This window comes from Eleginops maclovinus, chromosome 21, assembly GCF_036324505.1.
Source record: "Eleginops maclovinus isolate JMC-PN-2008 ecotype Puerto Natales chromosome 21, JC_Emac_rtc_rv5, whole genome shotgun sequence".
In the NCBI taxonomy this organism is placed as follows: domain Eukaryota; kingdom Metazoa; phylum Chordata; class Actinopteri; order Perciformes; family Eleginopidae; genus Eleginops; species Eleginops maclovinus.
The window spans coordinates 6,862,457-6,880,622 of NC_086369.1; the positions used below are offsets into that span (position 1 = coordinate 6,862,457).

Below are 18,166 nucleotides of genomic sequence, written 5' to 3' on the forward strand. Positions count from 1 at the left end.
GTAAGTACAAATCTTCACTGCCTCTTTCCTTGGAGTATTGGCAATGACTCTGTAATTTGTGACTCCATTACCGGAGACATTGTCCTCTGTGGTTAGATATCTATGAACTGCCGCTTACCTGTGTGGTTTGTTTTATCTCTGCAGACGATGTGAATTGCTGTGACACTGATAGCGTCTGAGCTGAATTAGATTTGGCAGCTTTTAATGTCTGTATGAAAAGCAATTGTGGCAAGTTCAACATTTGAATCTGCGATCTGACCCTGACAGATGGAGAACAGGAAGCAAAAAAGAGAGACACATCTGTGAGTGAGAGGAGGATGGAGGGAAAATAAGGATGAGGAGTAAACAGGAGAAAGGGATAATCAGATTAGGGCCAAACAAATCAAAATCACGTCTTACTTTAGAGGGTGTGGGCTGGATGCTGAAACACTAAAGATTAGGGACAATGCTTGTTTTTTTCTGCCCGATGAAATGTGATTTCCACTATTTAAGAAATGTAACGCATACACCTTGACAAAACCAGATAGCAGTGATACCTTACATACAGCTCCGGAAAAAAATGAAAAGACCACTGCAATATTATCCATTTCTTTGGTTTTATTATTTATAGGTATCTCTTTGAATTCAATTATTTATTTTGATGTATTCTTGTATTCTATAAACTACTGACATTTCTCTGTGTTGGAATTCAACAGACACTGGAATGGTTGCCATACATGTAGAGATTGAGATTGAAGAAGCATTTGGAGTGGTCTCTTAAGAGCTATATGTCACTACAGATGTTATTATCCAAACAGATTTAGATGAATAACTGAATTAATTTATAGTTGTTTCTGTTTATATTATAATGAAACAATGCTCCAAAAGCATGCCTAAAAAACAGAATTTAAACCTATACGTGTAAATGTGATAGATCTTTTTCTATCTGCATGTTATGCTCTGTAACAGACTGGCAGCCAGGTGGTTCTCCGCTTCTGGCCCAAAGGCATGCTGGGACGGGCGTCAGCTCCCATTATGATCCTGAATAAAATGGGAAACAAATGGATGAATGATTAGCATTCATACATTCGAATTCAGTCTAGCAAAAATGGCTAAACCCATCGGCTGATTAATATTCACAGACAGTGTGATTTTTATAATAAAGTCATTCTGCTTTTAATCATGACATTTGATCCCACACATTGGGACAAATCTTGAGTTGACCCTAGTTACTTAAACACACGGTATAGACAGGAGATTTATTTCAGTGTAAGGTCTGCTTCATACACCCTCATCTGTCTCTGTCCATCTTATGAGGAGATGCTAATGTGAAAGGTATTTCAGTGTAAATATTGATGTTTCCTTTACTCTGTTGAAAGGGATAGGTGCTGTTATGTTGTTTTTTCTCCACTAGAGTGTGCAGTTATTCTCCCCAGAGTTGGGTGGCAATCAACAATTGAACCACAGGGAAGCATTGTGTGTGTGTGTGTGTGTGTGTGTGTGTGTGTGTGTGTGTGTGTGTGTGTGTGTGTGTGTGTGTGTGTGTGTGTGTGTGTGTGTGTGTGTAGGACAGGATGCCTGTTTTCTCCTTAATACTGTAATTTCGAGAACTCTCCAAGGGGATAGTTGTTATTCCCCTTCGAACACACTGTCCCTTTGAGTGCAATCTCCATAAACCTGAGAAGCAAATCTATAAGAAAACTCTGCTAAAAAAGGCCATATTGTGTGCATTACAAAACCTTTTAATTGTAATTGTGAATGCTGACAGATTGTGCAGGTTTACCACAAGAGCTTTGTATCCCAACAGTTTGTTTTCAGTGTTTCTTAAAATATGTTGACACCTTGACGTCTTGGTCTGTCAATTTGGACCAAATCCGATCACATGAGTGTGTAAGCTTAGCAAAGAGAGATGATTTTCTGTCGCAGACTGTTAAGTTGCATCAGTTGACACGAGATACGCTTGCAATTACTCAGTGCCAAAAGCAGTGCCTGTCTAATGAGCTCAGATAGGCTGTAAGGCACAGGCCTATGGGATGCAGCTTGTGCAGATTTATATCCATCATGTAGGAGATGTTCCCCGAGGGCATCCACAGCATCCGTCTATCTCAGCTATTAATGAGGGTCATTTGTTAACAAATGCCAGTGTTTCAAATGCCAGCAGAGACGGTCTGACAATGGAGAGCACTTCAGATGAGGTTGATGCATGAACTTCTTAGAATCTCTTTCTATCTTAAAAAGAGTAACGATGTGGTTAGTGCTTTTGCACTGTTCTTTTGAATCGAGGTGTTTGTCAACCTGGAAAAAAATGTTGGGACTAACGGGGTAACGTTTTTTCGAAATTGGTCCATTATTGAGTAATACAGCTGCAGCTAAACAGGCTGCAATGCAGTTGATCAGAGAAAATGCACTCTATCAAGTTAAGTCCTAAAAAAGGATGCTTTTTTTGGCCACTCGCTCATATTGTTATTATGAGTGTCTGACAACATTATGAAGAGTCACATAATGCAATAACTAATAGACAGACACCAACCGTAAATGAGTGAAACAAATGATATGTGTTTGTTCCGTAATGTTTTCAGACATTTATGATAACAATTTGAGCCTTTCATTCGTATTTCACTCCAGCGGTTGCATTGCAGCCCGTTTATTTTGTGCTGTAGAACAATTTCAAAAATGATTGTCTGTTAGACAAATGGGAAAAATCGGTTCCACAGTGACAAAATACATCCAAAGTTAAAACAAGTTTTCACTTAAATCTTCCCTTAATACTAAGGAATACTCAGCAGCAAGTGGCGCAAGTAGACAGTGGCTACTTAAGAAAAGGGTTAATATGACAGTTAGAGAAGAAGACATACTTTAATATGATCACAATCATAATCGAACAATGGACAATTATAATAGCACTGTGGTTCTTTGGTGAGATTTGCATATTCAAGATTTGACCCTTTCCTCCATATGAAATATTTACAACCAGCTTAAACCTGCATTAACAGGTGTGTATTTCGTATTTTTGCCCACATGGGGGCAGTGAAACAAGCATTGATGCATTTTCAGCTTTTGTCTAATAAGGCAAACTCTTTTCTGATTACCTATACACCTTATATTGTCCTTTTTAACTAATTTCAGTTGCCAACAACTACACAGGGAAGTATCTGGCTCGATGTGGGCTAAATACTGGACTATGTTTAGCATTAAGTTACTGTCTGTCAGCCATTTGGTGGTTTGCAGTTAATGTACTGTCCAGCTGCTTTTTTAGACCATTATATTTGAAAACAGCTGCTTTTTGCAATCATTAGGAACAACACACAAACTAAAGTTGCAAGAAAAGCTAAACAATGAGCTCAAACGTGTTACACATGCTCTGTAGTTGAAGGGAAACTGTCAAAATAATGTCATGATTCTCAGAGGGTTTTGAACATGAGTGAAATTTACACAACAGTTATTAGATCCATTGCTGCTTTAGTAGCCTCATGGAGATCACAGGCATTTTTTTTGGGTCATTGTTAAGAGAACGTTTTCGACTTGCTGGAGAAAAGAAGCGCTTCATAAACCACCAGCTTGCTAAACTCAGCTAAACGCATTTGATAAAGAATCAGCATATCTCTGAAAATGAAGAGTTTACTTTCGCTCTGTATTCTCTCTGATGCTCATTGGATAAAAAGGCCCAAAGGCGTCTGTGTATCCTTTTTAGAGTACTTTTCATTGCTCATTTTTATGAGAAAAAAAGTTGTAAAATTAAGCACATAAAGAGTATTAACATTACATAATGAAATGTCCTCATGTTATGCCTTCCATTGCATTCTTGAGGCTGCTTGTATTAATCCATCATGGACACCAGATGTCCCTGCTATACTTTTGAATACAGTTGTATTTGTCATTGCTGGTGCTGATGATTGTGACAGGATTTTACCTTTATTTCTGTTTTCCACATCAAAAGAATGGGTTTTAAATGTGATAAGAACATGTTAGGAAGCTATTTCTACAATAAAACACATATCTTACTACCAGGGCATACACAAGTATTCATATATCCTCTTTGCTGTTTTTTATTTTCACAAAACTCACTTTGAGGGGTTTCATCTTTTCTGGTATCAAGGTAAAGAATGAAGAAAACCATTTGTCATTCTTGACTAGGTGAGAGCAGCACCAATACTTATTGAATTCCTGCTACTTCAATGCAGTTGGCTTTCGGGGTTGTTTTGTTTTTACTCATATTCATCTTGGGCCAAAAAAAAAGGTGTTATTATTCAACCCACACAAAAAAAGTAATGTAATATAGTGAAATGGATTGCACAAAATCAACATCCAGGCTGCTTCCCTATCCTTGTCTCCGTAGCAACACAATACTCTTTGCAAGTAAGATGAGATGCACCTTTTTTTCCCAATTGTGCCCAGAGGTTCTTGTGGGAGTAGAATATTATATTTATACCAATGTCACTGTCTGCAGAAACAGAGTCAGATAATAATCAGACAGCATTACAGTGTCACTGATACAGTTTCACCTTCAAGGTCCTTCTTTAAAGGTTGGATTTGAAATAGTAAAGAAAAATGTGTTTTCTATGTGTGAATCCAAATTAAAATATTCTTAAAATAAGATCTGAATAAATCTGAAGCACTTTTGAAGGACAGTGAGTACAAAAGTACATTTGGATGATTTAGATCCAACTGGTTTTTGTATTTTTGGTCATTATTGGTGGCGGTGTAAGCCAGCCTGACATATCCCAGCACAAATGGATGGAGTGCCATGAAGTCATCATGCCATCAGCCTTATCTTAAGCATGTGCATAGTGCTGTTAAGAAAAAGATATATTATGCTAAACTAAGAATTTAAAAATTGTAAATGTTGCAATTAGCTAAAAAGCTAGCTGTGCTAAGTGCAGCCTCACAATGCAACTAGCATGTCAGTACATATAGTATAAGAATATACACTTTGTTAAATGTATTTTTGTTGAATTGCAGGTATCAATATCATCTAGAAACATGAGCTGATAAAGGAACCTCATACTGAATTCAGAGTGATACTAAGTGAGACTAAATGTAAAAATTAAACTAAACTAATTGTGACAGAATACTCTATTGTTTCAAGACATGTATTTTTATTCATATCATTTTCAGATTTCATTCCTCCTATTTATGTGTGATTACTTTACTTATGGTCATACTGTCTATGCTTGAGGTGCTCTGTAGTCCTGCCCCCCCCTCCCCCGTCTCCGAGTTTGGTATAGTCCTCGCTCCAGCGGCGCCTCCAATCCCCCGTCTGAAGGGCTCATTTATTCCTGCTCACAAAGTAACGTAGCACGAAAGTCCCGACGCTCTGTGTCTCTGAAGCACCTGAAGAGGACCTGAAAGAGCGCAAAGCTGGACCGCTACACAATGACCATGTACAAGGGGAAGCGTCGCAACCATAGATGTAAGTGCAGCATATTAAGGGTGACATTGTGCGCGCGAGGACATTTTCATTATGCTGATGTCGCGCGATACAAGTTTTTCAAATACTGAGCCGTGATTAATGATTTTCAAGATGCTTCCGGTTCGCTTTAAACTGCGTGCAGGCCTTTTTTTGTATATAAGTTGTTATGGCCACATTTCTATAAAACACTGGCACAGTTTCAGCCAAAGTTAAAGGTTAAACCACCGCTATATGCGTGGCGCGTGAACGCTTTGTCTTTGTCTGTAATTTAACACATTTTGGAGGATCTTTTTTTGACAAACAGTAAATCCTGCTGCCTGTTTTACTGTTTTGTTTTTGCGTCAATATTTTAGTTTGAAAAGGCATCCTGCACTGTTGTTGTATCCATTCTGCTGTTGTTTCATAATTGTTTTCATCAAAGTTGATTATGGAAACGTATCATTTAAGGTTCAGTTCAGTTTGAAGTTTTCAAATTTATATACAAAAATGTAAATTCTAATAAACAAGAACTGTGCTCTATAACTGCTTTCTGATGTAAAGATGGTCCTGCTGGTGCTTTTACATGTCCTTCTGTAGTGAGTACACAGTTTGCTCTCTAATTCATTATTTTACTCAATGTTTTTTTAATCCATGCAACAATGGTGTTCCTAAAATGTGAGTTGGGGTAATAATTGGTCCCTTCAGTTATAAATTGACAGAAGGAATAATTAGCAAGTCTCTTATCTGGGGAAAAATGTCCATCATTACCTAGTTTCTTCTTAGATTGTGAGACAACATTTGAAGATGTCACCTTCGATGTGTTGTCAATCAAATGGGGATGCGGTTAATCAATACATCGAGGAAATAATCCACAGATGAATTTGTTATTGAATAATTTAGAAAACATGTGAATGGTTAATACCAATGGGGATGGTAACATTTATACAGATTGGAGTTCAAAGCCTGTTGCCACTGCATGGTTTAAGGTAAAATCTTATGGATATTCACTAATAAACAACTAGTTAAATTATTTCTGGTACGATATTCCACACTCAACTGTAGAGAGCGATAGAGGCTTAAGAGGGTTTTTTGTCTACATGTGTGCGTTTCTGGAAGAGACTCTTTTCTTCAGCAGAGAAAAATGCAAAATTGTGCACTGCATTGACTATAAATGAGTCTCACTGCATAATTTTCTGGATGTACTGCTTTGTATATAGACAAGATGTGAGGACAACCACATTTGGACACAGAGCACCGAAGAGTCAGTGTCAAGAGACCAGGTCAAAGAGCAGTGAGAGGCTGGTATAGAGCCAATTAATGGGCGTATCGGCTGGTGAAGACCATCCCTGAATCCATCTCTATTATACCAGAGACTGCTGCGGATTCAAGTCCCTGCTGTACGTTTAGAGAATAGATAAACCTGCGAAGTGTGTACAAGCTGCAACATTACCATATGGTGCTGTGGACTCTGATGCATGTGGATGATGGACGGTAAATGAGAGAGAACTGCAGTTGTGTTTTAGTGTCCTCAGGTGCACTTTTTAACACATGGCCTTCTTTCAACACAACACTTTGGTTTCAGTCCTTCAATGGCTTCTTTTTTGCTGTGTGAGATTTCCTCAGCAGACATTGCAGACTCAGTCAACGATAGATGTGTGCGTAACGTATAACTGAGGAGAGGTTTGTGTAGGTGTTACTATAGTGATTCATTATTTTCCCATGTACCAGCAGCTCCTTTTTTTCAAAACAGGCTTAACAGTTGTGTATAGATTTAAACAAATACCAGCTTTAACACACAGTATTGGTTCCCTAATTAGAAAGTCAGGTGAAGGTATCTGTTCTGTTTGAGCAGTTAATACCCGTCAGGATATTCCTCTTTTGGTGTCTTGGCTGTGTTCTTTGTGAACCCTAAGCCTGCATGCGTGTTTTTGATGTTGCCTGTTGTGTTTAATTAAACCATGATAGAAAACGTCTCTTTTTCTCGCGAGCCAGAGCAGGAGCTTGCGTATTTGAGTTGTAGTCCATTAATGTTTAAGGAATCGTCAGAGATCAAATGGGGTTAGAGCCCTCTGCATCCCCGGGGCCTGATCCCTGTGCGTGTGTTATTCCCTCGTCTGTGTACAGTATGTAGATTTCTTCTTCAAGCATCGGAAGACTTTGAACTCTGCTAGTGCAAAGGGAAATGGATCAATCATGGAAGGAATCGTCCTTCTCGACCCACAGTCTTTAGACTTTTCTCTGCAGGTTTTTTCCTTTCCGTCAGGGCCTCCTTCTTTCGGTTGCAATTCCTGTCGTGATTGAAAGCTGCAACGCATGACAAATGAATGTATATTTCTGTGCTGCGGATGTTCGTTTGTGGCTTTATTTGTGTGCTGCTGCTGCTGCTGGTGGAAGGAGGGGGGGCACAGGGGGCAGGCTGTTACATTTTCTGTCAGATGCCCTCCGCGTATCTTAAGCCATGTGTCAAGGGCAGTCATGGTTGCATGTCTGTGGGTTTTTTCGACTAGCCTTCCATTCAGCTTGGCTCCCCAAATGTTCAGTTTGCGTGTCTACAGGAACCAAGAAACACAAATCTGTGTCTGAGTGTGCTGCTCTGCTTCTCTTGAATAAATCACAAGCTTTTACAGAATATAATCCGTTCCAGATACTTTAGTTGCCGCTCGAGATGCAGTTGTTACACTTTCAAAAACACACCAGCTGTGCCTTTCCTTTGACCTGGACAATCAGCGGCATCACACTCTTGGAAATGTGATTTTATCCCTCAGAAACGACCTAATGAGACTCCTTGGAAGATGGACGATGATGAAATAAAGTGACAGAGTTGTCACAAGATGTCGCTTCCCCCCCCCCACCACCAGCAGCTCCACTGTTTGGGCTGTTGCCAGGGGAAGTGCCAATCAGTGTGAAATAAAGACAAGCTTTCAGTGACACACACACACACACACACACACACACACTGCAATCTGCACATGCACAGATAAAACACCGGCATTCGTAAGCCAACAACACCTTATTATCCATACTCCTGTGTGCAATAAGCTCTTTGGGGAAGAAATGGTGCATAACGGCAGGTTTTTTGTCTTATCGTGAAGAACCTGGTTATTTACAGCAACAGGCATCAGTGAATGGTGTGTATAAATATTAGATCTAACGTGCAAAAATGACAGATACAACTGTATGAATATGTTGAAGTTGAGGTCCGTCATGGAAAGCAGAACAAAATGATCTCATGACATCTCACTCTTTCTGTTATTGCACTTGTCTCTCACCTATGCAGGGATGTTTAAAAATGGCATCACATTTTCATAAGCCAGCAACATGCCTTTCAGTCAGTAATTCCCTTTAAATCCTTGTTTGAATGAAATATAAATGTCTTAAGCAGCATGATGTCAGTAAGACCTTCTGCTGTAACGTCAAAGAGACAAAGCGACCTATTTTTGCACTGAAGAGAGTCGATGGTGATTATTAACGTGATTGATTCTCTGAGGAAACTCTTCTCAATGTGAGTGCGTCTGACTGCTAGGTGTTTGTTTTCACGCTTCGCTTCCCAACCGATAAGCTTCCCCCAGTGGGCCTATGTTCATCCGTCCGGACGCCCTGATGGTCCGCTTTCTGCACTGCATCATTGTTGACTGGCATGAGACAGCTGGCTGGCTGGCTGGCTGGCTGGGCGCTATAGGTCACACAGAGGGATGGGATCTCAAACCGATGCCACGCCTTTATCTGTTCTGCCGAGGAGCGCGGGGGGGGGGGGGGATTATGAGCTGATCCCCCTCGGACTTAGGGCCATGCAGCCTCAAAGAGGCAGCGAGGAAGAGAGGCAGAGTGAAAGCCACACTCGTGTGTTTACAGAGAGAGAGATGCTCCAGTTCTGTAATGGGATGTTCACTGAGATGTTGCAGTGGAATATAATAAGAAATAGCAGTTTGAAGGACTAGGAAGGATGTGGTTTTTGAAGAAATGGTATTGATGCCAAGCCAGGGAACAGGATGAGTTTGGAAAATCATAGAAGTAAAGAAAATAAATCTTCTGCTTATAATTGATAATCAGTTATTTATGTCACTTCAAAGCAAACATCACCGATTCCAGACGCTCAAATGGTAAAATGTGTCTTAGTCTTCTATGATTTTCAGCTATATTTTTTGGGACAAAACAAGCAATTTGAAGATGTCACTTTAAGTGATTTTCTGATACGTAATGTGCCAAACGAATAATAAGAAAAGAATGTCTAATGGGCAAACATTTTCATTAATTGAAGCCCTTCAAAGACAAAAAATGTCAAAATGAGTTAGTTTGGAAACCATTAGTGAATCTTTGAAGCCTGAAATGCCAATCATCTGCTGCGTGTAAAGCTCAAATATGAGTCTCTTTTTATTTAGTGAATTGAATCTCAACTCTGGGTCTGTCAGAAGACGCAATTTGGAAACTTCACTTGGGATTTAGGATCTTGTGATTGGCATTTGTACGAGTGGTCTTTTCTTTCTTGCAGGCTTTTAGAGAATACACATTTTAATTTACTCTTTGATTTGGGATGAAAGATGTGTGAGGTCGCATTCAGCGTGGAGCAGGGAAGATCCACTGTGAATGGCATAACTTATTTTAAACCGCTGTGAGATTATTCGGAAATCTGACACTTAAACTGTCAGTTCACCTTCAATATGGCCTTCTATCTGAGCAGCAGGAAGATGAAAGGAGTATCTAGAGTGCCTCGCCTGCAGGTCATGACAAACAGCGCTGGGTATAAGATGCAGCAACTCCTTCATCTCAATCCACCTCCCTGACAGGTCCAGATTCACTATTCAGCGAGGACTTTGTGTCAAATACAGCCAAACTAGATAAAGCTGAGACGAATTTCCCACCTCCCTACCTGTCCTTTTCACACGTCCATCACCTGCTTGATCTACTCCTTCCCTTCCTTTTTTTTTTTTGTCTCTAAGCTTACCCGCTGAGAAGCAATTTGCATGATTAGTTACTTTGTTCCATTAATGAGACGTTGGGGAGATTGTTTCCAGAGTTTTTCCCTCCATGAGGAGATGATCTGCAGCCCTCTCTGCGTCCCGCTTCCTCATTCTTCCTCTGCCTTTAATGTTTATCTCATGGAATAGACGGTTGGCATATGTGTGGAGAAGAAGGAAATAAGAAAAATACTAAAACATTTGCTGGTACGGAGTTCTCATAAAGGGGATCATTTCTGCTATTCTTTAATTGTATATTGAACCTAATCTCTGGACTGACGGTGGGACAAAACAAGCTATTATGGAGGATTTTCAAACTTATGATTGGCTCTTTTGTAGTCCTTTTACATGATTTTGTAATAGATTAATCAACAAAGAAAAACAGCACTTGCAATGTGGAGTTAACAGACTATATTGTGCTTATGCAGTGAAGCCGACTGTGCCGTATATGTTCTGCATTAAGTAGAGTAAAGTATTGTGAGAAATGGGCGCACATTATTAATTCCAAGTTGGGATTCTGCTAATAATAAAATGCAGCGACTGAGACACAGCCTCATATCTTAGGGGAAAAGGATATGTGGAGCTCCATGCACCAGTGTGTCACCTTGAAAGTTGTTTCATATGGCGGGCGGAATAAATGGCTCGGAATCTTAATTGTAAACTTATTCTTGCGATACTTTGCAAAGTGTAATCCGTGGTGCAAAAAATGAATCTACAAAGTAATAATGTGATTCTTCGCCTCTATTAACGTCAGAGTACCGGCAGGTGATCGGGGTGAAATACAATTATCAAAGTATGTGTAATAAACTGCAAAAGTAATTGATCTGTTAACTGTTTCCTTGTCTAATCAACCTTTCTAGCTAAAACAAAAGTGCAAAATGCCCATTGCAAGGGCCAATTTGATATTTCTAATAGCTTTTTTTATGCAACCACAAGCCGTGAACTGTAGTTTATTTAGCATAATATCAGTTGAAGTGGAGTCTTTCGTAGGAATGGATAAATTAAGTGACATTATTTTTCGGTTGAATTGATTAACTGACTTATCGTTGAAGCTCTAATGTGTTCTGACACCCCGACAATTAAAATACTGTATTTCTTAATAGATGAAGTAACCAAATAAGCATCTAACCAAACGTTTATCTCACCAGTGGATGCCAAAACCTAAAAAATATCCATATTTCCAGCAATCTGTCGCTCGTTCATTTCGTTTACCCCTACTGGACGTACACCTGTGCAATCAAACTGTTAAAGTTCTCAAAGTAAATTTCCACATAGCATGAAATTAATTCTACAAAATGTTCCATGTAATGAGTTTTAAAAGTCGTGCCTATAATTGATGCAAAGTAATTCCACGTTTAAATGGAGAAATGTACAGACACATCACTTAACCTTGAACCTGTTTCCCGGTTGTACTCAATAGCTCCATTTCATATTAGATTTTTCAAAGGTTTTTCAGAAGAGCACCTTTTCATATGCAGATTGCCCTCTGTCTCCCATGCCACTTTTATCCCCACTGTAATTAGACGACAGACATCCACAGTGTTGGCCGGCTGCGGCTCTCCTGTTGATGAGAGTTGTTAAAAAAAAGCTGCGTGCTGGTGTTGAGAGGGGAGAGGTAAATGCAGTTTGAAGGGACAGCACTGCCTTGAGGCTTTGTTTAACGGCTCTACAGGAGGCACAGAAATGGAAGAACAAGGCTAATAGTAAAAGACTGGAATTTAGGATTCCACATTGAGGGAAGATCAACTGTGAATGCCATACTGAGATTTTGAGGACATCTGACAATAAAGTAGTCATTTAAAACCAGGTTAATACCTACTGGCCTTTATCAGATATATATCAAAGCAACAAAGGCATATCCACCAGTCGAGTTAGGAGGAGTTAAGTCAAAGACGACCAAGCTAGAGCAGAGGCAACATCCCTACATGTCCCCTCGGCACATCCGTCACCTGATCCATTCTCTTCCCTTCTTTTTACTCTCTTTGCTTATGTTTCTCCCACTAATGAGGCATTTGCATAACAATGAAAGGGGGCAAGACATCGGGGAAATTATTCTTCCACAAGGAGCTGATCGGTATCTCCCCCCTGCTCAATCTCTTTATTTCCCTGCATGTTTTTGTTTTTTTGGTGTTTTCTTTCATTATATTCTCCTCGTCTCACAAAGACAAAAAGTGACAAATGTGTTGTGGAGACATCGGCTCTGGTCCGAGGGGGAATTTCCACTTTTTTGGGGGGAAAAGTAAAGGGCACATTTCTCATTTCCTTGAAGGTCTCGATGATACGTCTAAAACCGAGTTTATTGCAGTCAATCACCTGGTCGCTGTGCTGCACGCCTGCGATATGAATCAAAAAGGTGACACCAAATCTTTATAGGTTATCAAGGGGGGGGAATTATTTTCATACCTTGACGGCCGAACGGTGTTTAAGATAATTAAAACTGCCCTTCAAATTACATTTTGCAGGTGTTATCGCTTTTGACATAGCTGCATGACTAAGGGACATCTCTGTTCCAACCTTTATATTATCTACACAACACAAAATATAATCTTATAATATTTCGGTTTATGTCATGGCCCTCGGTTATGATATCGAGCTCAACCCTGTTTCTGAGAATACATGCTTTTTCAATCAGTTTGGCATTGTGGACGGCTCCAAATCCTATAATACCCATGAGAATAAGCCACCGTTGCCTTGACCACTGCTGCGGATTAAAGCCAGAGAAGGAAGGCCAATACAGAACACTGGAAAGCCACAATTCTTTTCCAAATTCATCCAAATTGAACCCATATTCTGTCATTTAATACACAGTATTAAACAATGTATGAGAACCATTGGATGGATTGCGTTAGAATTTAGTTTAGGCATTCATGGTTCCTAAGTACACTATAGAGACTTCAGTCATCCCCTTACTTTTCATCCAGTTCCTTTTTCAGATCCAATTCCGTCATGTGTTTAATATTAAGGATCACCTTCTGGAAACTGCATGCCAAAAAAAAGTGTAACACACTCTGAAATAAATAATGATTGTAACTTTATGCTTGGTGTTATTTTAAGTAGCCTTGGTGTGAGGACGTAGCACCGAATGTCTGCTCTGGATGTAAATTGTATCGATCTTATAATTATTCATGAGTGATACAGTTTTCATCTTGATTATGATTGACTACATCCATGGATGTGATTTTCAATGTGTCTCCAATAGTTTTAATGATCTCTTTTTTTTTAAGCAAGGCCTGTGCAAAATGAGCTATTGAAAGCAGAGGGATTTAATTGTCATTACTCCAGAGTGATGACTGATGAGAAGAGCATCTTGCCAAAAATAAATAGATTGCTCTAGCATTCTGACCACACTATAACAAAGAGGTTCTTTGGCTGAAATGATCCGTCTCTCCTTCTCTCTGACCGGTGCTTGTTAGCTTACCCCCTGAAGCCTCAAGCTATGAGCTCGCTTTCTCTCCTCTGTTCGGAGAGGACGAGAAAAGGACGAGCGTAGACGGTGAGAGCATGAGAGACGGAAAGATTGCAGTCAGCAGGTGCAGCATGTTTGTGGCTGCTCCAGTGGTTCAATCATTCTCCTTCCAGGAATATAAGGTATCTTCCTGTTCCCAGCATTCCAACGAGAATCCCCCTCTCCTTATGTTTTTTGGTCCTGTTGAGTACTTTCCAATCCCAGTGAGCTCCCCGCAATATGTTGCTATATGGCCCTGATTTATTCAAAGCCTACACTTCCATTACTCGGCTGTTTTTCATCCCTTGCTAATGGAACGAGGGGAGGAAAAAGAACTTGTCGGTACAGGTGTGGAATAGAAAAGAGTCCACAGGTGATGCTCACCACTGAAATGTCCCATAATGAGCTTCCTCTGTGCGCGCAGAGACACAGGAAGAAGTGAGAGAGAGTGACGGATGACAGGGGGGGCGTTGGTTGTGCGAGGGAATGGAAGGGTGAGATAGAGAAAGAGATGTTGAGGGATGGGTTGAGGCCGACGGCAGATCAGGCAGCACGAGTAGTCGGAGGGAGACAGAGATGTGAGGCAACAAATGAGGCCAATAAAACACATGGGCAGGCGGCTCTGGGGAGTCACGGATCCTTGTTTTCCTGACAGGGGAACACAGGTCTGTCCTCAGAGATTACTTACACTCTGTGCCTTTTTTCCCTCCACGGCAATTTACCTCCATAACCTTTTCTCTCCCCCCGATTACTGAGCCAATAACAGTTGCGCCTAAAATATTTATTCAGTGTTGTGTTTGTGCAGTATCTATATACAGACAGCCCTCTCTGTGAGATAGAAAAGTCAATACCAAATCTATAAATAATTTCACGCCTGCAAAATACAAATTGCATCATGTGTATGTTCAACAAGGTCGAGAGCGTTTTTGTTTTTCTTTGCTGCGCAGACAGAGCAGAGCAACAGACCTTATAGACCCCCTTTGTTCAGCACCACGGACAGCTCCCACCCAACCAATGGTAAAGGAAAGAGGAGAATAAAGCACACACATGTGGTCCCTGGCCCTGGGTTCATCTCATTCATATCAAAAAGCAGCCTTTTGTGCTGCACAGATACAACATGTTCTGCTAAAAGCTGCATCACCGTGATCATTAACAGCATGTCTAGGTTCCTCCAATGCCCTTTACACAAACGGAAGGAAATCAGCAGTCCGAAAGAACCCCTGGTGCAGTAGTGTGCAGCTGTTTTTTGACGGCCATTATTATGTGGTTACAAACCCAAAAACTAAGAAGTGCTCAGTATCTCTGAATGATTTGTGATGGATTTCTGAATTTTTTTTTAGTAGACTGCAGCTTAAACCATGAAAACCAACAGTTTGGATGGATTGAAAAAGAATCCCAATTTGGGAAAAATAAAGTACCTCTTATCTTAATATATTTAATTGATCATTAATAACAACCACAACATAATTACTCCTTTTTATCAAGCAGAAATGCCGGATTTTTGCCAGTTTATGCTGCTAACCAATATTAAATAGACAAAAATATAATAACAGACCAATTTAGCAGTCTAAATATCTTTTTCGCAAGTCCAAACTAATTAGAATTATTTGATGAGCAGATGTTGTCTCAATATGTAAAATCCGCTTATTTTTGGCTCTACATTGAACTTTTACCCTGCCGAAAAATGTGGTATTGATTGTTCGAATGGACTGAACACTTAAACCAGACACATCCTGACAGCCTCAGTCAAAGTCGGCAAAAGCTCTCCTCTGCTAGACTTAATAGCTGGACTGAATACTAATGATTTGGCTCAACAGAGAACCCAGAAAGTAACACCGACTCAGAAAACAACATCTGGGGTCACAGATTTTTAAGGTTTTGGATGCCAATTATATTTTTGCTCGATTGGTATGGGCTAATTAAAGGGTTGGTATTTAAATGAGCTGTAATGACCGAAATATGCAGACTGTAAACATGTTTATTCCTGCTGATTTAACGTAGGAGTCTGGGGGTATTGACTTGCTTTGCCAGCCGTTGTCCGAAGTATTTGGCACTTCCGTGTTAGCTTCACTTCTTCGTTAGCTGTTGCCACTTAATCTCAACACACACACACACTTACACACTCATTTAGTCACGCAACTTTGTGAAACAAGTCTGTGTTTTAGCATGTCTAAGTAAGTCGTGTACAAACCAAGCAGGGTTTAATCCTATTTCTCGCGAGAGCAGCGACTGTGAGTTTGCCTGTAGCTTATTTTCACCACCGTGCAGTAGTTGCTCTCCGGGGGAATCCCGGGCGCTTCCCACTTGTTTGGTATTTGGATGAGAAGGAGAGGGGCAGGGCATGCGCATAAATTATTTTTGCAAATGAGTGTTGCTTGTAGGGACAAAATGATAGTGAGAACATGGCCAAATGCGAAAAACAACAATTTGTGAGGTAGTGCTTTTTTAAGTAATCCGTGCACCCCGGAGGCACTTAGCTGGGGCTTGGTTTGGGTCCCTCAGGGGCACCTTGTAAATTGATTTTATTTATGAAATGGTTCTCCAGTGTACCTTACTGTTTGTAGATGCTTGCAAAAGGTTGTGTGATATCAAAGACAATTTATAAAAGCCGATGATTGAATTCTGCTGCCTTTTGTCATTTAGATTTGTATGAATCCTTGACGTCACATCTAACCTCTGGTAATGATACGAATGCTACTTAAGATGATAAAAAGAAAACTCTCCTGCATCATTCCCTTTCATTGTGGATGTAGCCTCATGACTGCATCCATATGGTTTCTGGAATATTGTCCTTGCCTTTTGAGCGGTTTTCTTTGGACCGGTGGTTTGTTTTGACCCACTGGCTCCTCTCCCGGAAGCCACTCAAAACAAAAACACAAGGACCTTGCAACACCCTTGGCAAGGCACGTATGGCGATTTGTAAAATTCCTGCATCACTGACTGGCTTTGTCACAAAACCCTGATGGTATCTTTTTATACCAAAGAACGAACTGTCGGCTATAAATCAAAGCTCCCGGAACATCCGGCTTAGAGTTAGTTTTTTCTACGTGTGCTTATTCTTTCTCATTGTTTTTATGTGTTTAAGGATTCTGTCCTGCCTCCCAACAAGAATTCCATTTTGTAATCTTTCCGGTGCACGGTGGCAAGGTGTCCAGTTTCGCCTCGGAAAATTGGCTCTCGCAGCGGTGCACCTTAGCACTATACGTCTGTAGTACTGCAGCTTTGTACATTGCTTATTCAAATGTCTCAGGAAAAGTTCAGCTTCACAATGGAACCGCACAGAGATGGTTGAATTAATACCACTCTCTTTTTATTACGAGGCAGGGACTTTTATACTCTCTTGTGCTCAGCTAGAGTTTTCAGCTATAATACAGAGCCATTAATACTATCATGATCCAGCTCTGTTTGGAGAAAGGATGTTTTTTTCACTTGCATTGACACAGTTGTCCTCTTTTAAACTAGGTTACTCTGCGGCTGGAGACGTTGTCTTGATAGACATTTACTGAAATCCAATAAAACCCAGCTAACTGTAGAGTAAGGTTATATAAGCTGAAACAAATGACTTTTTCCCAAAATGTTGCATAAATAAAGAGTTTATAAACATTTAATACGTAGTAGTAACACAATATAATGCTGTAATGCAGATTTAAGGCACAACTCCCTCTGTATTAAAGTACATTTCAATATTTTAACTACTACATTTATAAATACAAATAGTGTAATAGGAATAATGTAATTTCTAAATGTAATAGAGAAATAATTCACATTTCAGATATAATGTGACCACAATTGAAGTTGCAACATCTTTTTTTTCACTTGTTTCGTTATTTTTATTTTCATTTTTCGACATTCAAATATTCATATTCACATTAAAGTGTCCATAATTTAAAAAGACAGTGGTTATGTTCTTACAAAATGATGTTTTTGAATACAAACATTTATTGAATTCCAATTTATTGGCTGTTTATGCTCAATAAAGTTTTACCAAAACCTATTATTATAAGTTTTCAGTATTGCTGACTTGTTTTTCCGTCTTTGTTTTTACTTTTGCAGACATAAACATGGCGGGCGAGCCAAAGCCCTACAGGCCCAAAGCAGGCTCCAAGCGGCCGCTCTCTGCTGTTTACAGGTGAGATCTGCCCTCCATACTCCTAAAATAAATATGAACTATCCTCCACACCCTGCTGTCTTCTGCTGATGTAACTGCAGAGCAATATTTGAATATGAGGATTCCTATTATGTTTGAGCCTTGAATTTCTAATTGAGTTTTAATGCTCTCCCTACTTTCAGCACTGACTGGAGTTTGTAAAGCTCAGAGGAGATGCTGTTGTGTAAGCTTCATTAAGCATGACCCTGATTTTCTGCCCCGTTCTCATCTCCTGGTCACAGACGGATCAA

The 18,166-nt window shown here is 40.0% G+C and overlaps 1 protein-coding gene across 6 annotated transcripts in view; it reads left to right on the plus strand.

Moving 5' to 3' along the window:
* The window catches only part of LOC134858175 (RNA-binding Raly-like protein), an 87,454-nt gene that overhangs the window by 53,699 nt on the left and 15,589 nt on the right, over positions 1 to 18,166 (plus strand). For 5 of the 6 annotated variants that reach the window (XM_063874082.1, XM_063874081.1, XM_063874085.1 and 2 more), the window contains exon 3: positions 17,822 to 17,897. In XM_063874082.1, the coding sequence (XP_063730152.1) occupies positions 17,822 to 17,897 (76 nt within the window). Of the gene's footprint in view, positions 1 to 5,216; positions 5,390 to 17,821; positions 17,898 to 18,166 lie in introns of those variants that run through there. The other variant, XM_063874087.1, reaches the window with a different exon arrangement.